Here is a 17,114-nt window from a genome sequence, read left to right on the forward strand (position 1 = left end):
TTCTACAGTGTGTTAACGGAGTGGTTAATGCTTTGCTTTTCCTTTCAGAGATGTGGTACTGGATCTTCCTGTGGGCTCTCTTCTCCTCTCTGTTTGTCCATGGTGCTGCAGGAGTGTTGATGTTTGTGATGCTGCAGAGGCACAGGCAGGGAAGAGTCATCTCTGTCATCGCAGTCAGCATTGGATTTTTGGCTTCTGTAACTGGAGCAATGATTACCAGTAAGTTGGTTTTGTTTTGTTTCGGGACATACTGTTATATGTACTTATCATTTGGGTTACGATTCTTATTGTAAGTATAACTAGATAGTTGTACTTTACTATTTGAAGAGTCATTATGGAAAGTTTTATGGGAATTAGAAGTACTGAGAAAAGTTGGCATGGGGCAAAGCAGTTCAATGGGAATATTTATCTTAGGAAGAAAGGTAGGCACAAAAATATGAAAGTGATAATTGTCATAAAAATAGTGAAAATATGGCCATTAGTCTTTGGTGGCATCTGCCTGTGAGTGCAAAATATAATTACATTTCTTTTTGGGAGGACATCAAGTTTTGTGACAGGTCTCTAGCCAGCTGGAAGTTAACCACTGTGGAGTGCCCTCTAGCGACGGCAAGTGTTCTGCTGTGCCACCTTGTACATTTTCATAAAAGTCTCCACTCTCGTCCTCCTGGGCTTCTCTTGACACTGCACTTGGACCCCAGCTCTTGGCTTCAGAATTAGTTCTGGTTTCTTCAGCTGCTGGTTGATAGAACCTGCACGTGTCCGTGGAGACTGGGAGTGCCATGCTGCTTCCTTGGTATGGCTGTGTGGGCAGCTGGCTGCTTCTCTGGGCTGCTGTGGATTCTGTCCCTGCTAATAAATAATGGAGGCTTCCACTGTGTTCCCTTCTGGCCTACTTCCATATGTCTGGGGCAGCTCAGCTACCACTGGATCTGTCTTTATGAGGGACTTCTTCCTTTCATTTGATTTTTGCCTCAAAGATAAGAGAGAGACCTTATCTCTGTAGTTAAGGGCCTCCCTCCTTTACTTCTTTCGAAGCGGTTGTCCTCCTGGCCTGGAGAGGAAACCCTGTTCCTGTGTCTCTGGGTAGCCTCTGGCACTGATAAGAAAGTCGTAAAATATTTGTGGGAAATAGCAGGTCGTCTCTTTTCTCATCCTGTCTTCATACTAAATGAAGAATTTTAGTAAACTTGATTTTTCTGTGTTACCTTGTGCTAAGTTTTTCTTGCTTTTGTTGTTTCTCATTTAGCTTATAATTTTATCATATGGTGCCTCACCTACTTTGCCACAGATAGGGTTTCAAACAAGGACTCAGGTTTACCAAAGCACAGGGATGCATAATGGGGTGGTAGGAGATTTAGTGGGAAGCAAGAGTAGAGCTAGGTCCTAGAGGGTCTTAGAAGGCCAGCTGGAAAGTTTGAACTTTTATCCTGCAGTCCATTGGAAACAAGTAGACATTTTCAAATGGGACTGACAAGGGACATAGCAATTCAGTGGGAAAATTTGTTTTACAGCTAAGTATAGAATGTACGTAAAGAACCAAGAAGAAACTCTGGAAGGACAGTGACTTTGTCTATCATCATCAGTGCTGTGCCCCCAACTTTAAAAAACTTAAACATGATAGGTGTTCAAAGAATACTGGTTCAATGGATGAGTAGAATGAGGGAGGAAAAGAAGGAAGGAAGCAGGGAACAGACAGGAAGGAAAAAAAGGAGGAGGAATCAAGAGGTATAAACGGCTGAGCCTGTGATCAGGATCTGAGCTCGTGTAATAGCTGGGGTTGGAAAGGAAGGAGTTGTTGTAAGAACTGTGACAAAGGACAAAAATCCAAATTTGTTGTTATTTACTGTGGTGGTTTTTAGAAACATGATGGGGGCTGCCGTGCTTTTGATGAGGGCTTCTGTTGTAACCTTGGAACCATGAGAGAGATGCAGGCAGGAGGACGCAGCTTCTCAGCACTCATCAGCAGTATGCACATACGTGTGCTACTGTCAGACTTCAGAGAGTGCGAGAAATGTAATGCTGCTTCCTGTTATCTCAATGATGTATATGCATACACAACCCACTTTCAGTGTAGTCAAGAATAAAATAAGCCAATGATTTTAGAAACTGCAGTGTTATATTTAAAAAGCATTAAAAATAAAAGTCTGATACAACTTTAAGTAAAAATTTGTGCCGACATTAGCAATAGAACGTTCAGATTTCTTCTGGCTAATTTTCTGACTTCTGCAAAGACTTGAATTAAGATAACTAGTCAATGTGAATATTTAGTTGTGTTTTTTTCTAAATGTGGGTTGTGAGTGCCAGCTTATTCATACATATATATGAGTTGAATATTCAGTTCAGCAAGCAAGTGCTGAATATCTGTATTCAATAAGATACTGAGTTTTGATACATTTCAATTATACTTGTTACTTCTTAGATTTTCTTTCCAAAAGAGTTAACTTTTTTTCTCTTTGGTTTGTATTGATAGTTGATGCAGGAATGGTAAAAACTGGGTTTCTTTCAAAATAGTGCCTGATTTTAGCTGTTTATTTTAGCTAGTCTAAAGGTGCAAAGAGACATTTCAGTGTTGGCTGAATTTGCATTTCTGATGAGGTTCCGCATCTCTTCCTATGCTTATTTATATATTTAGATTTCCTTTTCTGCACATTGCTTCATTGAATTCTGTGATTTTCTTTTAATGTTCTTATTTCCTTCTTATTAAATTATATTAGGGATATTGGTCTCTTATTGATTTTGGACTTTATAGATAACTTTCTCTTTTTTTATCACTTACCTTTATCTACAGTGTCATTTATTGAGTAGAAGGGCCTGTAATAAGCTTAAAGAGGTTTTTCTCTTGATGGTTTATGATTTAGGGCCTTATTTCAGAATTCTTGCCCTCATCAAAATCAAAACATACCCGATGTACTTTGTTCTGTTGATTTCATAGTTTCACCTTTTCTATTAAGGTCTCCAGTTCATCTAGAGCAGGAGGTAGCAAACACTTTCTTGAAGGGCCAAGCGGTAAATAGTTTAGACTTCGTCAGCCAGTGGTGACTGTAACACTGTTGACCTCTGCTATTTAGTGCAAAAGGGAACGTGGGCATATGGAACCGGATGGACATGGCATATGGCATTGTGCCACAATCCCTGCTGGCCCCTCATGACCTTTGTCTTTGGTTTTATCTAGGATTCTAGGTGGGCCTTTTCCCTCTCACTTAGAAAGTCAGTTTCTACCACACCGCCCTCTACAGGTTCTGTCATTTCCTCATTGATTTGAAGTGCCACCTTCGCTGCACGTCCTGTTCTCCGTGTGCAGGTTCTATCCCCAGACTCTCTTCTGATTTGGTGGTCTTTCTCTCTGTTGTTGCAACAGGGCTGCATTTTTTATGCCTCTGATTTTGTAGTATGTCTTAATATCTGTCAGGGTTAGCACCTTCTTGCTACTTTTCTTTTTCAAAGTTAACATAGCTACTTGCAGACCTTTATTCTTTTACATATATTTTTAATATGCCAAACAAATCTCTAAAATAGTATGTCTGTGATTTTATTAGGACTTAATTGGATGTAAAGGTTAATTTGGGAAGAATTGTTCTATTAAATTATGTCATCTAAGAACATGCAGAGTATCTCCATTTATTGGATATCTTCTTTGTCTTTTATTAGAGTTTAAAATATTTTCTTTTAATAGGAAGATTTCATATTTTAGAGTAAGCTAATTTATGATTACTTTTGATTTTATGAGTATTGTGCATTGTATCTTTTTAAACTACATTGTTTAGTCTTGTTAAGTTTTATAAGTTGTGTTTATGAAAGGTTAATAAAAAATTGGTACTTCACAGAGATAGATGAATAGACTGCTGACAGTAGATTAAGAAAGTGTAAAATGTAGATATAATAGAAGAAATAACATTTTAGTAATAAAGATAAAATAAGGATCATAAAAATAGTTTTATGAACAGCTGTATATTTCTAAATATGAAATGTCAAGATTGTTATGAGAAGAAATGGAAAATATGAATAGAACAATGTTTTTTTAAAACAATTTAAGTGTTAAAGACTCCAGGCTGAAATAGGATTTGCAGGTGAGTTCTACTAAATATTCAAGAAACAGTAGGTTCCTATTTTATCCAGATTATTACAGAAAACAGAAAGAATGAAAGTTCTGTCAGATTATTTGCTGAGGTCAGTGTGAACCTGTTGCTAAACAAGATAAAGACTACAGGAGGAGAGATGTGTGTAGGCTCGTTTGCCTATGAATGTCACCCTGGATTGCAGAGAGGGTTCAGTGTCACACATGGGCGTAACTGATCCAATAAAACATTATGTATAAACACTAACATTTGAATTTTGTATAATTTTCCTCTATGATGAGGTATTCTGTAGATTTTTTTTTATCCATCTAGAGATGTAAAACCCATTCCCAGCTTGCATGCTGCACAGAAGGTTTGGCGGATTTGGCCTGTGGATTACAGTCTTACCCCCTCCCCGGCTTTATGAATGGATAGATTCAGCGCACTACTAACACGAATTCCGCCTTTTTTACTGCTGTCAGGAAATATGCAGGGCACACCACTGCTTTCCAGGACAGTGCCCCGCAGGCCCTTTGTGCCGCTCTGCACTGGCATTCTGCACCCCATGACTCTCCTCCCTTTCCAGGTTTACGCCCCTTGCTGGTCTTCAGAGCAGCTTTTCAGTGCTGCTTTCTCCACTTCACACCACTGTGCCAGTCTGGCCTTGCCCCCTAATGCTTTGGGGACTTATTCCTGAATTTTCTGCCATTGTTCACAGTGGAAGTTCCAGTCATATACCATTTATTCTGAGCGCCCTGTCTCACTTCTGTCTTCTCCATTCTTGCATATGAATTTAGCCTCATGGTCACCAAGAAAGGGAAGGCCATGTGTATTCTCTCAACTGACTGTTGATCAGCAAGGCACCTTAGACAGAGGAGAAACTACAGTTTATAATGGGGAAAGCTATTTGTTAACATGTATAAATGTAAAAAAGATTAATATCCAAGCCATATTGTTAAAAAAAACAAACCCTGTGAGTTGAATCAGAAAAAAGTAACCCAGTAGAAAAATGGATTAAACATTTGACAAACATTTCATAGGAGCAGAAATCCTCATGGTACGATAGTATGTGAAGAAAAGCTTAATCACATTAATTGTCAGGGGATTGCAAAATATTTATAAAGATAACATCTTTTTACCTACCAGATTGGAAAAAGAAAAAAAAGGTAACATATCAACTGCTTCTGTCCTTGATATCGAGTACCTGGGATGTAAGCTGGTGTAGCTAATTCAGGAAAACTATTTGACATTGCCTAGTGGAGTTAAAAATGCCCATCCTACAGGACACTGTGAAGGATGGATCACCAAGAAATTGTTGACTGCATTTGTGGTGCGGGGGTCAAGTACAGGAGTGTCCAGGAGGCTTGTGTTTGTGAGAGGGAAGCGTTTGGAACAGAAGCCGTCAGCAGGGAAGTGGAGAGGATGGCACAGCACGCTCGGAAGGCTCTCCAGCCTCAGAAAAGAGTAGATCACAGCTGCATCCAGGGGAATGTGTTTATTCCCTGCTACATACAAATGTGTTTCCTGATACTTAAAATCAAGAGTTCAGTCAGCTTTGTCACTGTACAAATATTTTTGTTTGAAAAATACAATTGGATGCTATCTTGGCCTTCATCATGAAAATTTCTTGAAATTATAGTGAAGTTTAGGCAAGTTAGATATAAAAATTAGATTTAAAAATTTTTAGTTCTGTAAATAATGTCATGGCATTTGCTGTGTTAAAAAGCATGGATAAAGTCCTTTGGCAGTACCAGATGAGTGCTCTGCTCAAAAGTGCTCCCTGTTCTGAGTCGGTGTATTTCCCCAGGCTGCCCACGTTCAGCCAGCACACGTATATATACACACGTACATGGTACACGCATACAGGTGGGTTTGCACTGGGAGGGAATGTGTGTTGTTGTATGTTTTCTTTTCTTTTTCTTTCTTGGATAACTGATTCTATGTCAACGTATCTCTTTTTTCTTTTTACTGATTCCTTTCAGTTATATGTAACATTAGGATTCATTTTGACATAATTGTGAAAGTATGGAATATATTTTCCTCCAGTTCAGTTCCCAACACTTCCCCATCCCCCCCCTGCTCCCCTCCCTTTACTGGTCTTTCTGAAATTTATTTCTAGTTTTTTTAAATTAGTGTCTTGTGGATACACTTGTTGTTGAGATTCATTGTGCTGTATTCATCATGTACGTATGAAAGTTCAGCCACGTTCTTTCCATGGTCTTCCCTTTCCGTCCCTCCTCTGTCCCCTTCAATCCCCCTCATAGTCTTTTGAAATTGTGAGGTCCTTGGTGTGGACTTGGTCTCGTTTACCCATTCTCCAGCTGACGAACAGCTGTTTTGCTTTCTTTTATAGAAAGCACTGCACTGATTATTATGTGTATGTGGATATATGTGTGTGTCTGTTCTGAATTCTAATCATCAGTTTGTTTTACATGTAGCAGATATTTTTCTAGTCTTCCTGAATGTCTGACCTTTATGATTTTGGCTCTTTTTTTGTGATCTCTGTTTTGTAAGGTCCTAAACATATTTACATATATTTTAGTTTACCTTTGTGGTTTTATTTTTAGCATTTAGTTTTTTAATCCATCTGAAATTTGTTTTGGGGAATGGTGTGAGGTGGGGACCCAAATTTGTTTCTTCCACATGATTACCCAGTTGTTTAGCACCACTTGTTGATATTGATCCTCTGATTGGGATTTTGACTGCTGGCCCAATCTGTGGAGTACTGCTCGGACCAGCCACTGTTCTAGGCAGCGTTATGGTTAGCATCTCGTGAAGGCCAACCCCTTCCCACCCGCATCTCCCACATTTTACGGCTGAGGAAGGAAGGCATGAGAGGGCGGTGATTCCCCAGTTAACAGGCTGCTAAGAAGAGGAACTTGGATTTTAACCCTTGAGCCCAGGTCAACCTGGGAGGTTTGAATTGGTAATTTGTTTGCCATATCTCAGGGCAGCCTGAGCTAGTAATTGCTTTGATTTTGCCTTTCTTGGATCATGATTAAAAACTTGGTATTCAGATATATGGAGGTCAAGTTGTATTTTTAATATTTAAGATAGTAATGAAAATCTAGGGCAAATCCCAAAGAAAAAGCCAGAGTACTATATCTCAGGTTTATTTTCACATAATTTCTGATAATGAAGAAGGCAGAAGATCTTTTAAATTTTTTGAGAATGTCATCTAGTTCTAAAATTTGGGTATATGACCAGTTGTACAAGTGATTTTATCACTTGATTAAGTAAATGTTGGCGTTTTATTTTAATAGAGATACTGTCAGTTGCTTGGTTATTTTCTGAATTCTTTGTTCTCTTTTAACTTAACATAAAAAGAAATGATAGAATGACTAGGAGAGTTATAAACAGACTAACCTGCATTGAGATCCTAAGTCTTGTGCTTACTGTATTTCCTTGAGTTAGTAATTAAACCTCTCTGAACCTGTTTTTCCCATCTTTAAATTAGGTCATAATACTGAGGGGGTGGTATGATATTTAAGTAAGATAATATTTGTAAAGTTCCAAGCAAAATACATAGTATGTGGTAAGTGTATTATCATAATTTCCCTTTATTTTAAAACATGTATATGACAGCCCTTGGCATAGATTGGTGATTTGCTTTTCCCATTTATATCTCTTATAGAAAAATGCTATAAGAGATACAATAAATAACTATTATTTGGGAGATTTTTAAAAAATCTATTAGTGTATTATAGTTATGCATAAAAGTAGGGTTCATTTTGAAATATTCATAAATACATACTAATGAATGCATATAATTTGCTACATTTCAATCCCCAGTATATATTTGGTAGATTTTAAGTAAAGTTTGAAGAGTCAGTCCTTAGCTAGTTTTTTTAAATTGACAAGTAATAATTCTATCCTTACCTAATTTTTATGAATAGATTTCTATCTTAAGTAATTGTCAATTCAGTATCTTTGAAAAATTTATTTCTGTTCTTTTTATGTTTCTTTGTTTAACCATTCTGGGATATGTAGACAGTTTTTTTCTAGAGAAATAGTTTTAAGGCCTCTCAGTCTGTAAGATATATTATAATTTAAATATTTCTTCCTTTTGATTTCAAAATATCCTTTTAAAATTAACCACTTAGGGGACTAGGGGTATAGAGCTCAGTGGTAGAACTCCTGCCTGGCACGTGTGAGACACTGGGTTCAGTCCTTAGTACTGCATAAAAATAAATAAAATGAAGGTATTATGTCAATCAATGACTAAAATTTTTTTCAAAAATTAGCCACTTGGGTCTTCATCATTATGTGCAGTATTTTAAGATGAAGTGTTAAATTAGGCTCTGAGTTCTGCTTAATTCTGAGATTCTCTCATCCTGGGAAGGGTGCATTATCTAAAACATAAATTTCTAAAATTGATATCAAGTTTATCTTTTATTTTTACTAGTCTCCAAATAATTTACAGTTGTGTGCTTCTTTAAAAAATTCAATAATTTTATATGATGAAATTATTTCCATATTCTTATATTTTTCATGATACTGAAGAATTAATTAACTTTACTCAAAAAAGGTACCATTAAAATTTTCTTTTAAAATTCAGAAATTAATTTATGTAGTTTCTCTGTATTATCATTTATAATTATCAACATATTATGTGGTAGGTTTGTAAAACGGCTGATCAGGTCCAAGCAATTCAGTGTCCAGGAGAAAGATGACAAAAATGGATTATTAACTTTATAGACATATTTGGTATTATGTATGCAGCATATGCTATACATATATATCTTTGGGTTGAATAACAAAAGCTGCTTTTCGGTTAAGTGGTTAAATGTAGTACGCTAAAGGTAGTTTTTACCAATCACGTAGAAACCTAAATGAGAATGAGTGATGAGGTTTTCTGTTTTGATAAAACGAGAAGAGACCCGGTCACACGGTGGAGAGCCTAATCGAGCAGTGGGTGCTTTGTCTGTCTCCCTCTCTCCTGCAGGTGCAGCGGTGGCCGGCATCTACAGAGTAGCAGGGAAGAACATGGCCCCTTTAGAAGCCCTGGTGTGGGGCGTTGGGCAGACCGTATTGACATTAATCATCTCTTTTTCAAGGATCCTCGCTACACTTTGAGGTTTCTGAGGGAATGTCTTATTTCACATAAGGAAACAGAGGTACAGATTCCCTGAAAATGGCATTGTTAACGAGCTGTGGACCGAGCAAGTCAAAACATAAGGAAGACCTTGAGCTGTGTGGAAAGACTGCCCTCTGGCGTTCAAGTGATTGCACTACCGCACTGCACCTTACGTGCCTCCGTCCCAGGCAAGGTGCACAAGACCCACGTGAAGCCTCAAGAAAAAGCACCTTGTTTAGCTGCCAATCAGGTTAACATTGGTGTTGAAATCATCGTTCTTAACAGTGTTGTGTTAAGTTACAGGGACGTTTTGAGGAATTGATATATGTGCCAAACTTTTCTTTTTGACATTGATCATGTGACAGTTTGCAAGTGTAGATGTAGATGAGTGCTGTGAACACATTTGACAGGAATTCAGGTCATGTGGTAAGATTTGTTTTGTAATGCTGAATCCCCTGAGTGCTAAATACCAACTCGTTTAATACGGGAGAAATTATTTGGTTTTTAATGTTGAGTGTTTCTGGGATTTAGGGCTTATTAGGCATTATTATTTAATTTATGTGGAAAATACAGTCTTCTTAATGGAAGATGAGCTAAACTGTTTTAAGGATTCAAAGTAGACTGTAGGGTGCATACTTCTCACTAACCAAACACCCTTTTAATAGTTTTCCTCATGCATAAATATTTTATTTATATGAATTTAAAAACTTTAGGGGTCACACATATTGTTACTTATGTGTCATAAAAATATAATTTGAAATTTTTCTTATAAATTTTGTAAGAAAAAAATCTGAAATGCATGTTGCATTCTTTGACCCTTCTAAAGAAAGTTTTGCCTTGTATCTCATGAAGAAAACATCTTTGTCATTAGTATCAGTGGGATTATATTACTTGTTACATCTGTCTTGATTTTTGACAAAACAGTCTTTCATTCTAGAGTATTAACTATACTGAAAGAGTGGCCTAAATTAGGCTCTGGAAATAAAAATGCTCATTTGTATATAAGTAACAAGTAAGTTATATAGGAAGAATAATAAACTCTCTTACTTTGGATATGTGGCAATGTCATAATTCTGCTAAGTAAAAATTGGGGAATACAATAAATGATTTTAAAACTTGGCAGTCTGAACAAATCAGTACAGTACAAAATATATATATTTGAGTGATTCATTTCAGATGTTTAGTTCTTGATTTAAGTTTACTAGAATCTGATCACATTTATTAAAGTGGCACTATCTTTTGTAAAGCATTTTAAGAGGTTTTGTCAGTACATAGCTGTTTGTTTGTAAGAAGACAAGAAGTAAGAAAAACACAGAACTTTGGCTGGTTAAATTGGTCTCCTAGTGAAATTTTTTTTTTTTTTTTTTTTTGCCAGTTGTAATTAAAAACTTGCTAACTCAAAGGAACAGCCATTATAGAGAATACAGAGAACAGTCCAGAAAATAGTAGAGCACCCTAACTTCTCTGTTTAACTTGTCTTTTAAAAAAGCAGGTTCATTTTAGATCCCATTCAAATTTAAGACTTCTGTTACCTATGCTACTTTTCCTCCATCAAAAACAAGAATATATCAATCTATTGTGAGATTTGGGAAGGAGGATACCTTTAGCTATGTGGAAACCAGTTTTAGGGGTTTACTATCACTGGCTTAGACATTTGTTCAAACAACAGCAACCAATTAGCAAATATTCAGTCTTAAAGATCTTTGAAGTAAATCTTAAAATTGATTCTTTTTATGTACAAGCGTACTATTAATTTATGTGTTCTTTATATTCCTAATGCTTCCTCAAATTAAATTTAGACATAACTTTTCCAGGTCGATTCAATTTCTCCTTTTCTGTTGGACTTGAATTGTATTCTTTCTTGACTTTGGCTGTCCTATCAATAACTTAAAGCATTTGTATTCTAGAGGAATTACCAATAACGTTGAAATTGTCTCAGAAGTACAGAATGAAAATTTTAAAACATGGCAATTTTATGATTTGAGAAAGATATCATGGTATTATGGAGCACATGGTTCATAATCCAAAATTATCCAGAAAATAACTTGGACATGGTGTATATGAATGCATGGACCAAAGAGATCTGCACTCCTGTTTGTACTCTGGAATGAAAGTGAACTCAGTGGTCGGTCTGTGGCTTGTCCTGCAGCTCTCTCATTATCAAACTGACCTATATTAAGGTTTGAGTGTGTATGTGTGTGTACGTGTGTATACTTTTAATTTGGGGGGGATATTTTTGGTTCCTTTGCTGTTCTGTTATTCCCATAGGGATTTTGTAGAACTGGCACTCTTTTGATGTTTTGAAATGCAGTTGAATAGTGTGAATTTATGAAATTGTTTTAATAGCTATTTATATGCTGAGATTTTTTAAAAGTTAGTGGTTTTCCTATAGAGACAAGATGTCTAATGATATATATGTATACATCTATATATCATTATATACATATATAGAGAGCTATATATGAATACAGTCTAACTGGAAAGCTTTTGTTACTGAACACTTTTGTGTTCTAGTGGAGAATTTGATATATTTGTTTAGTTGAATGATCTTTTACGTAGAGGATGTTTGGGATTTTTGAATTTTGGAAAAGTTTTCTTGGTTTAATAGTGCCGGAGACCCTTGTTTGGGACATGACAAAAGTCCTTATTGACATAGTTGGGTCACACTTTAAGATTTGTATGTGATTCAGCAGTAATTTTTCTTTTCACAAGTGCAAGAAGGAAGGGGTAACCCTGCAACTGACACTCCTTTATTTTAAAAATGTTTAGTGAAGTATCGCTGATAGTGAACTGGATTCCCCACAGAAGGAACTCCTGTGAACCCAGAGTCATTACTTAACATACTGGTTAGACATGGCCACAGATGTGTTAGCTGGGAGCCTCATGCAAGCTACAAATTAGGCTCCAAAACCTTTAGCAGACAGAGGGACAAGTGGTCTGTCCCCTGGCACAGTTCCTTTGGTCACCTAGGGTCAAGAAATCCTAAATTATGGCTGTGTTCCCCACTTCCAGCTTCATTTCTGTTTTGGATCATAATGCTTACGATCCAAACAGCATTAGTCTGTTTCCGATCTACTTTCTGAGTGTTTGTAGCATACATTTCCCCTGCTACATTTCCAAACCCACATCAGTTCTGCTTGTACTTTAAATGACAGAAGGAAATGAGTCGGCTTGTTTATTTTCTGTTTGTGGTCTGAGGACTAGGGATGATTTAAGATCAAAGAGTGTCTTTGGAAGAGGTCGTTGGAGAGCCCTGAGGAATAGGAGGGAAGTGGGGCTCCACATTCACATGCCGGGCCGTGCTCCCCTGCCAGCTCTCGTGGTTTCATAAAGACTTCTTGCAGTTCTCGGATGTGCAGAGTGCCGTACCAAGTGTCGTCTGCTCTTCATACAGCGATGACCAGGAAGGGATTCCTGTCCTCCAGTCCACCAAGAGCTGCCTTGGAGACAACTTCAAATCCTAGAAGGGTTGGGGCTGTTGGCTTCCTGATTCTAGTTAGGAGTTTGAATCCTGTTGTCCCCACCATGATTCTGATTTCCCCAGTCCATCCACTAACAGGAATTTCAGTAACTGAGCTGTCATTGCCGTGTCACAGGGAGAGAGTACTAGACTCTGAGCCAACGACTGAGGCTTGAATCCAGGCCCTGTCGCTTGTTAACTTTTTGATCTGAGTAAATCATGTAACATCTCTTGGCTTCTGTTCATACAGTGTGAAATTTGATTAATACTTCTTATGGTTATTGTGAGGATTGTGTGAGATTATTTACTAATTCAGGCAAAGCAATATGTGTTTGACAGTAAATGATCCCTAGGTAGTTGCCTGAATTTTTCTTAAATAATGTTTTGCAAAACCAGTTGAATATGTTTTATAAGATTCACCTATTCCCATTCATTTCTGCATTTTCCCTACATTTTTAACATGAAAACTAAAAAAAGAAAAAAAAAGTCTCATAACCTAGTCCTTCACATTTTCTCCACCCTTTATTTTTAAAATCAGCAGATATTTATCTAAGGACACCTCTGGACTTCAGTGGTGGTGGGAGTGGCCGAGGCAAGCAGGATTAAGTTATAGGTTCTGGTTCCCACAGGTGGAAGTGGGACAGGAGTAGAGGTGACCAGCGTTTAGGCAGTCACTCCTTTATTTCCCTGGATCTGCTTAGGATATTCATTGACTCTCTGTTGTATGCAAATTATTATCCTGGTTTTGGAGACAGAAAAGTGAGTAAGAGTCAGCCCCCTGACCCCTATGTCTGCCTTTCTTCCACAGATCAAGGTGGTTTTTGGTCCTGGTTATTATCATTGTTTTGTTTACTGGTTGGGTTTTTTTTGTTTTTAACCTAAAAGGAAAGACCATTATTTTAAATGTATGTTCATTTTATAATTCAGGAAGTAACAAGATACTAACAGCATTTTCAGAAATATTCTCATACTACTTCATTCTTACTGTCCCAAAGTTTTCTCAGAAAGTCTTAAACAGTTTCTCTAAACATTCTTATTTATTTTGTTTTCAAGATAAGAGGAATGTGAAAAAAGTCACTGAAGAAATTCTAGTAGCCTTAGATTGCAGAGAAGTTTGGTAACACGTGTTGGATAACTGGGTAAATTCCTGTTGTAACAATTAGGAATGAGACTCTTGGTGGTTAAAATGGACTGACCATTGAATGGTCTCATAATCTGCCATAATTGCCCATCCTTTTGAAACTCTGCCAGGTAGAAGGAACATCATTTGATTAGGAGTCATAACTTTTCAAATGTGTGGTACCATTTTATAGCAGGGGGAGGTTTAAAGATAGGAGATGTTGAGGGGCCACAGGACATACCTGTGACCCTTGAGCCCAGCCTCTCCTTCATAAGGCTGGAGCTACCCTGTGCGAGTACGTGTGCGCGCATACCTTTGTGTGTGGCTGTGCTGACAGCAGTGCGCTCCTCGTGTGGTGCTAGGTCGCCCCTTGGCCTGGAGGATCCGTCGAGCTCGGGCAGTGTGGTTTTGATCAGGAGGTTGTTGAGTGAGTTATCTCAACAGCCATCTGTGCATTTGTTTGGGGCCATACTACATGTAGTATTTTCAATAAATATGGAGATAGGTTGGTTAATTCTTGATTAAATCAGTGGCGGCTCTCAAGTGTCTGAGTGAGCTGAGCTGTGAACTGTGATCCCCTTTTCCTGAGTTGAGGGGGTTCGTTTTGACATTCTTTACATTTGTTGAGCATATGTTGAGCTTACATAATAGCCCTTCCTTGATTTTGAGAACTAATTTAGCAGTTTCTTTAAAATCTTCCCCCTTTTCCCAAACAGATGCCATATGTCATGGTTTAGACAGACGCACAGCTTGTTGATGGAAGAGGAAGTGCTGGTTCAGAAGAGATTTTCCACACCTGTGGTTACGTAACTGTTCCTGAACAATAGCTGGGCAAGTGCGGATGGCTTGAGCCTCTTGACATTATTTTTTTCTTTAGATTCTATGCCGTACACATATGCAGACTGTCCATCCTTTGTAGTAACTTGACTGTCTCCGTTTGGGGAATGTCTCTAGGTCTTCAACCGACACTGGAAAGCAGGTGACAGACGCAAATACACAGGAAGGGTGACTGTAGTGCACAGGCATCTGAATCCCACCACTATCATGCTTTTTCTCTAAATATATTGGCAGTGACTAAAAACCATCATTTATTTTTCAGAACCCCATTTAAATGAATGTTAGTTTGAGAGTACTACTAATGATGAAAAGTTATCCCCCTTTGAAATTAAAAGGCTCACCCCATCACTAAGTCACTTTGGGATAGAGCATTTTGGAGTTTTCTTCTTAGACAGTAAGTCGAGGCCAAGTTCAAGTGCAGTGAAAATGATGTACTTTCAGTACTGGGTGAGCAGCACGGAGTCTGACTGCTGGCACTTTCCTGGTGTTGGCGACATCGAGTGCATTGACCACGGAGGAGTCGGAGAACATCCTGGCCTCCCTCAGCACACGCACCTTCTGACATGAGCTCCACGTGTTTAGATGAACAAATAGGAAAATTCACAGTGCTTTTTATTTTAGCTGTGTAACTTGGTGAAATTCATCTAATTCTACTCTGAGTATTAGCCCCTGGCTCCAGTCATTCTGGGATGAGGGGAGCAACTACTAAAATGTCTTTATGTAAATTGTAAAAGTACAATTTACCTGACAGGTGTTGAAACTCACTTTCAAATTGTGTTAACTCTCAGACCACTGACGAATCATTTAGTTAAATCACAGTACTGTTCGTAAAAGCTAAATGATACCTTAGTGCCTTGAAAGTTAAAATACTTTTGCAAAGTGAATTTAGATTCAGGATTGGCACCGATGAGTGGGCTTGGGACACATCACCTGTGACTCCAGAGTTTAGGAAGGTGTCACTGAAACAGGTCTTGGCTACTGACTTCTTATGGGTTGTGTAAGCCAGTTATTGAGCCATTGGCTCTGCCAGATGACAGCTACTTTCATTATGTTTTCATGATGTGGCATTTCCTCTGCTTTTTTTTTTTTTTTCTTTTTTCAAGTATGACATGGGGGGAAAATGTAGTCAAGCAAATTACATGTGGGATTTTAAACTTTAGTTTTGTTGTAAACTAGAGATTCTAGTGTGAGCGATGTTAGTTTTATATTGTAGTACAAGGGCAGACACTTTATGTAACTTTTAGAAATACGTTGACCATCAGGGATTTATTTTTACTATAGAAATACTAAATGTACTGTGAAGCTTCAAGATGGGAGGAATAACCCTTGGAGGGGTAGTACACAGGAACAAAAGCATATTTGACAAAGTACCCTGCATTATGTGAACACAATTCCCCCCTTCTGTCAAGAGTATAAACTACGCTGTATGAGTTTGTGTACTGCATGTTTACATAATAGTTTAATTTTGAAGGATTATTTAAAAAACTATGTTTATATATAATACCTAACAAGCTGTAAATATTGTATACTATTGATTTTTAATTTTATATAAGCAATTTTTATTTCCCAATTCATGTACAAATCCCATTGTATATATAGCATAATTTCCTGGAGAACACAAATTTTGCAGTGAATTTTAAGTATTTTAATTGCAGAAAGCATCAAGTTAGCCTTAGAGAGATGTTGATCTTCATTTTAAATTATTTTTCACCACTCATTTTCTTCAAAGGGCAGCAATAAACATATGCAAGTTGTTTTTGATTCTAGAAAGTTGGTCCACAAAGATCTAGGTTCCAGTTCATTGCTTTAAAGAAAAGATGCACAATTAATCTCATCCAGTGTCTGATCACAGGACCCTTTCCAAGGTCCACACGTGACTCTCCTCTTTGTAATATACAGGGTGAACTCTACCGACGACACAAAACATCTGTTACAAGTGAATCCAGCACTTAACTGTCATTACACAGAATTTATTGGATTAAAAATTTGTAATATACAGTATTTTAATAAAGTTTCTGTATTCAATTTCATGCACTTATATATAAATAAACCTGTCTTTAAAAGCTTTATGTAGTGTCCAACTCTTGGTGACGTATCGTCTCTGTTCACTCAGGTGCTCAGCGTCCTCCTTGCCCCCCTTGTCACCTTTTTGAGCCAGTTTTGTCTTGCATATGGGTTTTGGATGTATGTAGTGCTGAAAGGTAAGCAAGAAGTCTAGTGACCAATCAGGCCCGGTTTATAAATTTGCCTAGGACAGATCCTGGGCCATGTGGGTATCTAGTTCTAAGAATTATTGTTTTATGAAGCATGCCATCACTTTTAATAATAATGCACCACCATTTCTTGAGTACTTAACATTTTGTAGACACTTCATGTATATTCTTAAACACCAAAGGTAACCCTTCAAGTTGTCTTTCATCCATGTACAGGTGAAGCATTTGAGATTCAGAAAAGGTGGGAGACTTCAGAGTCACCTAACTAATAACTACTGAGCTGAGTATTTCATGCTCTCTTACCTGTATTTCCCCCTACTATTCTGAGTTGGTTTCTACAGAATATTCTAGA

General features: G+C 37.5%; 1 protein-coding gene across 1 annotated transcript in view; it reads left to right on the plus strand.

Annotated features, from left to right (window-relative positions):
- Tmem170b (transmembrane protein 170B) overlaps nt 1–16,616 on the plus strand; it is a 40,615-nt gene extending 23,999 nt beyond the window's left edge. The window contains exons 2-3 of the mRNA XM_047558904.1: nt 49–219; nt 9,001–16,616. Of these exons, the coding sequence (XP_047414860.1) occupies nt 49–219; nt 9,001–9,131 (302 nt within the window). The 3' untranslated portion in view covers nt 9,132–16,616. The remainder of the gene's footprint in view (nt 1–48; nt 220–9,000) is intronic.
- Nucleotides 16,617–17,114: the final 498 nt, after the last annotated feature.

The sequence above is a fragment of the Sciurus carolinensis genome, chromosome 7 (genome assembly GCF_902686445.1).
Source record: "Sciurus carolinensis chromosome 7, mSciCar1.2, whole genome shotgun sequence".
Taxonomy (NCBI): Eukaryota; Metazoa; Chordata; class Mammalia; order Rodentia; family Sciuridae; genus Sciurus; species Sciurus carolinensis.